The sequence below is a fragment of the Salmo trutta genome, chromosome 12 (assembly GCF_901001165.1).
Source record: "Salmo trutta chromosome 12, fSalTru1.1, whole genome shotgun sequence".
In the NCBI taxonomy this organism is placed as follows: Eukaryota; Metazoa; Chordata; class Actinopteri; order Salmoniformes; family Salmonidae; genus Salmo; species Salmo trutta.
Window position 1 is genome coordinate 40,369,533 of NC_042968.1, and position 6,418 is coordinate 40,375,950.

Genomic DNA, 6,418 nt, shown 5'->3' on the forward strand with positions numbered 1-6,418 from the left:
CCAGACACACAAAGCCCCGGCCTTCAACACTACAGAACCACACACTTTAGGTTTTACTATCCTTGTGGGGACCTGAAATAGATTTCCATTCAAAATCCTATTTTCCCTAACCCCTAACCGTAAACCTAAACCTAACCCTAATTGTAACCTTACCCCCCCCCCTAAGGTCGATGTCTGTGCTCCCGCTGAAATCTAATTAGCATAATACTACATTAATTAGTCAGTCCCCTGCTACTTGACCTGCTGATAAAGCATCAGTCCCCTGCTACTTGACATGCTGATAAAGCATTAGTCAGTCCCCTGCTACTTGACATGCTGATAAAGCATTAGTCAGTCCTCTACTACTTGACATGCTGATAAAGCATTAGTCAGTCCCCTGCTACTTGACCTGCTGATAAAGCATGAGTCAGTCCTCTGCTACTTGACATGCTGATAAAGCATTAGTCAGTCCTCTGCTACTTGACATGCTGATAAAGCATTAGTCCTCTGCTACTTGACCTGCTGATAAAGCATTAGTCAGTCCTCTGCTACTTGACATGCTGATAAAGCATTAGTCAGTCCCCTTCTACTTGACATGCTGATAAAGCATTAGTCAGTCCTCTGCTACTTGACATGCTGATAAAGCATTAGTCAGTCCCCTTCTACTTGACATGCTGATAAAGCATTAGTCAGTCCCCTGCTACTTGACATGCTGATAAAGCATTAGTCAGTCCCCTGCTACTTGACATGCTGATAAAGCATTAGTCAGTCCCCTGCTACTTGACATGCTGATAAAGCATTAGTCAGTCCCCTTCTACTTGACATGCTGATAAAGCATTAGTCAGTCCTCTGCTACTTGACATGCTGATAAAGCATTAGTCAGTCCTCTGCTACTTGACCTGCTGATAAAGCATTAGTCAGTCCTCTGCTACTTGACCTGCTGATAAAGCATTAGTCAGTCCTCTGCTACTTGACATGCTGATAAAGCATTAGTCAGTCCTCTGATACTTGAAGTGACATGAGTGTATCTGTTGGTAAACATAAAGTCTGTGTTAAAAAGAATGCTTTAGAACGTGTTATAAGCATGTATGAGCCTTTATAATGTCTTATAACAAGGCTTAATATGTCGTCTCTCTCTCTCTCTCAATGTTTACAATTGTCAACAGTCTCAAATTGTCTGTTATTTGGTCATTATGAGATGATTCTAAGACATTATAACGAGGTCATACTACAGAACAAATAGAACAGGCTTCCCCTTTTCAAGTCAATGGGGCCATAATGGGCAGCCATTTTTAGTGTAACCATGAGTTCAGTGTTCCTGTCAAATCGCCACGGTGAGAGGTTGGAGACCTGTTCTATTGATTCTATTTCTATGCTCATGTATATTGAGTAGCAGCTCTGTGATGTGAATGTCTGTCCCTTTCCTGTCCTCTTCCTCTCTGTCCTCCTCTCTGTCCTTCTCTCTTCTCCTTTCTGTCCTCCTCCTCTCCTCTCTGTCCTCCTCTCTTCTCCTTTCTGTCCTCCTCCTCTCCTCTCTGTCCTCCTCTCCTCTGCTGTCCTCTTCCTCTCTGTCGTCCTCTGCTGTCCTCTTCTCCTGTCCTCCTCCTCTCTGTCCTCTTCCTCTCTGTCCTCCTCTCTTCTCCTTTCTGTCCTCCTCCTCTCCTCTCTGTTCTCCTCTGCTGTCCTCTTCCTCTCTGTCGTCCTCTGCTGTCCTCTTCCTCTCTGTCGTCCTCCTCTCTGTCGTCCTCCTCTCTGTCCTCCTCCTCTCTGTCCTCCTCTCTTCTCCTTTCTGTCCTCCTCCTCTCCTCTCTGTCCTCCTCTCTGTCCTCCTCTCTGTCCTCCTCTCCTCTTCTCCTCTCCTGTCCTCCTCCTCTCTGTCCTGTTCTCCAGTAGAGTCCTGCAGTGTAACTCCAGTCCCCACGTCTGTGTCCCACCTGTCCAGCTCCCTGAGCCAGCACCTCCCTTTCCCCCTGCGGGCCTCCCTGCCCCCCCCTAGCTCCCTACAGCCTGGTCTCCAACCTGGCCCCGTGCTGCCCGCCGGGCCCCCTGCTGAATACCACTCTGACTCTGCAGAGTCCCTGGAGGAGATCCCAGTGGCCCTGGCACGACTGGGCACCTCCGCCACGGCAGGGACGTCTACGGGTAGGACCGCTGCAGCTGGATCATCTCAACGCTCTGTACTGCTGCCTGCAGCCCGACCCCATCCCTCGCCCCAGCCCCGGACCAAGAGAAAGACCTCCACGTACAGCAGCAGGACAGGGGGAGGAGGGGAACAGAGGTTTGAGATGGCCGCACAGCCTCCTACTGTTTACGTTAGTAGGAGTAGTGGACAGCCGGGGGGAGGAGCACAGCACCGGGACATCAAACGCAGCAGCAGGCAGGCCAGCAGGAGAGGCCTGGAGCAGCCTGGTCCTGGGCCCAGCTCCAACCATAGCTCCAGGGCAGGCACCCCAATGGCGTAGACTAGCTCCCCGAGGATGGAGCACTGCACCCTGGGCTGGACCCACCACTGGGTCCTGGCTGGAGGGCTGGCTGGCTGGCTGTGTAACTGACTGACTGGCTGTCTGTCTGTCTGTCTGACTGACTGACTGACTGGCTGGCTGGCTGGCTGGCTGACTGGCTGGCTGGCTAGCTGGCCGTGTAACTGGCTAGCTGGCCGTGTAACTGGCTGGCTGGCTGGCTGGCTGGCTGGCTGTCTGTCTGACTGACTGACTGACTGACTGACTGACTGACACATTGTTACCTTGATGACGAGGAAACACTGCATTTGAAAGAGAGAGACAATCTCTGATGTAGCATTGAGTGTTGATACAACCTATGCAAACTAAATAACTCAGCAGAACAGAATGGATTGACTGTCTGTTCTGGAAGAGTCTTGATACCACAGTCTCCACTATTCAACTATGACTACATCCCCAATGGCACCCTGTTTCCTATATAGTGCACTACTTTAGACCAGGGCCCAATGGCACCCTGTTTCCTATATAGTGCACTACTTTAGACCAGGGCCCAATGGCACCCTGTTTCCTATATAGTGCACTACATTAGCCCAGGGCCCAATGGCACCCTGTTTCCTATATAGTGCACTACTTTAGCCCAGGGCCCAATGGCACCCTGTTTCCTATATAGTGCACTACTTTAGACCAGGGCCCAATGGCACCCTGTTTCCTATATAGTGCACTACTTTAGCCCAGGGCCCAATGGCACCCTGTTTCCTATATAGTGCACTACTTTAGCCCAGGGCCCAATGGCACCCTGTTTCCTATATAGTGCACTACTTTAGCCCAGGGCCCAATGGCACCCTGTTTCCTATATAGTGCACTACTTTAGCCCAGGGCCCAATGGCACCCTGTTTCCTATATAGTGCACTACTTTAGCCCAGGGCCCAATGGCACCCTGTTTCCTATATAGTGCACTACTTTAGCCCAGGGCCCAATGGCACCCTGTTTCCTATATAGTGCACTACATTAGCCCAGGGCCCTTAGAGCTAATAGGGTTTGTAATGCGTCCTATAGGATTATAATCCCCACAATGCTAAATGTTACCCGTGTTCACGTTTTCTGGTTAGTAATCACATATAGTTTATCATCATGTAAAACACACAGCTTTTAGTCCTCCTATTGAAAAGTCTTTCTGAATGAAGGAGCCTTGGTGTTTTGTACTGGGAATAAGATGCCTTTTCTTCATGCCTTTCCAGGTCTACACTTTATAACCAAACGTTACCTGTTAAACTTTTTAGAACTTTTTCATGGAAACACCATTTATTGTGTTGGGATGTTTTCTACCTGAAACTTTAGTTTGTTTACTCATCTGTCTGCTATGGTGACTCTGTCTGCTATGGTGACTCTGTCTGCTATGGTGACTCTGTCTGCTATGGTGACTCTCTGTCTGCTATGGTGACTCTGTCTGCTATGGTGACTCTGTCTGCTATGGTGACTCTGTCTGCTATGGTGACTCTGTCTGCTATGGTGACTCTCTGTCTGCTATGGTGACTCTGTCTGCTATGGTGACTCTGTCTGCTATGGTGACTCTGTCTGCTATGGTGACTCTGTCTGCTATGGTGACTCTGTCTGCTATGGTGACTCTGTCTGCTATGGTGACTCTGTCTGTCTGACTGTCTGTCTGCCTGTCTGACTGCTATGTTGTCTGTCTGACTGCAATGGTGTCTGTCTGACTGCAATGGTGACAGTCTGTCTGTCTGTCTGTCTGTCTGCAATGGTGACAGTCTGTCTGTCTGTCTGTCTGTCTGACTGCAATGGTGACAGTCTGTCTGTCTGCCTGACTGCAATGGTGACTGTCTGTCTGTCTGACTGCAATGGTGACAGTCTGTCTGTCTGACTGCCTGCAATGGTGACAGTCTGTCTGTCTGCCTGCAATGGTGACAGTCTGCCTGTCTGCTATGGTGTCTGTCTGCCTGTCTGCTATGGTGTCTGTCTGCTATGGTGTCTGTCTGTCTGTCAGTGCTGAGCATTAACTGAGATCACAGTAATTTTTTCAGTTTTTAAACAACTAATTGATGACATCGGTAAAATAAAAGATCCCAGTTTCATACGCACAAAAAGCTTGTTTCTCTCAAATATTGTGTACCAATTTGTTTACAGCCCTGTTAATGAGCATTTCTTCTTTGCCAAGAGAATCCATCCACCTGACAGGTGTGGCATATCAAGAAGCTGATTAAACATTACACAGGTGCACCTTGTGCTGGGACAATAAAAGGCCACTCTAAAATGTGCAGTTCTGTCACACAACACAATGCCACAAATGTCTCAAGTTTTGAGGGAGCGTGCAATTGGCATGCTGACTGCAGGAATGTCCACCAGAACTGTTGCCAGATCATTTAATGTTAATTTCTCTACCATAAGCCGTATATCCAACCAACCTCACAACTGCAGACCATGTGTTTCCACGCCAGGCCAGGACCTCCACACCTAAGGAATCGTCTGAGACCAGCCACCCGGACAGCTGATGAAACTGAGGAGTATTTCTGTCTGGAATAAAGTTATTTTGTGGAGAAAAACTCATTTTGATTGGCTGGGCCTGGCTCCCCCTCGGTGAACTCATTTATCATCAGGGTGTTAAACCTCTCGGTGAACTCATTTGTCATCAGGGTGTTAAACCTCTCGGTGAACTCATTTATCATCAGGATGTTAAACCTCTCGGTGAACTCATTTATCATCAGGGTGTTAAACCTCTTGGTGAACTAATTTATCATCAGGATGTTAAACCTCTCGGTGAACTCATTTATCATCAGGGTGTTAAACCTCTCGGTGAACTCATTTATCATCAGGATGTTAAACCTCTCGGTGAACTCATTTATCATCAGGATGTTAAACCCCTCGGTGAACTCATTTATCATCAGGATGTTAAACCCCTCGGTGAACTCATTTATCATCAGGATGTTAAACCTCTCGGTGAACTCATTTATCATCAGGATGTTAAACCCCTCGGTGAACTCATTTATCATCAGGATGTTAAACCCCTCATCATCAGGATGTTAAACGCCTCGGTGAACTCATTTATCATCAGGATGTTAAACCCCTCGGGGAACTCATTTATCATCAGGATGTTAAACCTCTTGGTGAACTCATTTATCATCAGGGTGTTAAACCCCTCGGTGAACTCATTTATCATCAGGGTGTTAAACCCCTCGGTGAACTCATTTATCATCAGGATGTTAAACCCCTCGGTGAACTCATTTATCATCAGGATGTTAAACCTCTCGGTGAACTCATTTATCATCAGAGTGTTAAACCTGTATGTTACTGTTCTACAGCCTCAGTCACACTTACTCCTGACTCTGTGTGTTTGTGTGTGTGTGTGTGTGTGTGTGTGTGTGTGTGTGTGTGTGTGTGTGTGTGTGTGTGTGTGTTTTACTGTTTTTTTGTCAGTGGAGATGCAGGATTTACAACACAGTTAAGTCCTTTCACAGGTAATCACCCCTTATGGAACTGATTTCCTCCTGTAACACACACACACACACACACACACGCTCAGAGCCATGCTAAAGAAAGCACAGCCACCTGAGTAACTGTACAGTTGTTTTGCTGTGTCTCTTCTCATGCGTTTCGTTGTCTCTATGGTAACGTAGAAAACCACCACCATCCGTAAGGACTCGCTGACGCGTTCATAAAATCACTTTAATTCATTTGATTTAGCTAAACTCTCTACTGTTGAAACACACGGCAATAAGTCATCCCTAAAGCCAAGGTCCTGTCTTCCAAACAGCTATCATCCCTAAAGCCAAGGCCCTGTCTTCCAAACAGCTATCATCCCTAAAGCCAAGGCACTGTCTTCCAAACAGCTATCATCCCTAAAGCCAAGGCACTGTCTTCCAAACAGCTATCATCCCTAAAGCCAAGGCACTGTCTTCCAAACAGCTAGCAGTCAGCAGGTCCAGGGGTCCAGAGACTAAATGACTGACGGGGTTTAGAACACTGAT

General features: G+C 47.5%; 1 protein-coding gene across 4 annotated transcripts in view; it reads left to right on the plus strand.

Moving 5' to 3' along the window:
- LOC115203537 (probable palmitoyltransferase ZDHHC1) overlaps positions 1-2,543 on the plus strand; it is a 58,590-nt gene extending 56,047 nt beyond the window's left edge. For 3 of the 4 annotated variants that reach the window (XM_029768307.1, XM_029768311.1, XM_029768308.1), the window contains one exon: positions 1,870-2,543. In XM_029768307.1, the coding sequence (XP_029624167.1) occupies positions 1,870-2,441 (572 nt within the window). In that variant the 3' untranslated portion in view covers positions 2,442-2,543. The remainder of the gene's footprint in view (positions 1-1,869) is intronic. The other variant, XM_029768310.1, reaches the window with a different exon arrangement.
- The last annotated feature ends 3,875 nt before the right edge of the window (positions 2,544-6,418 follow it).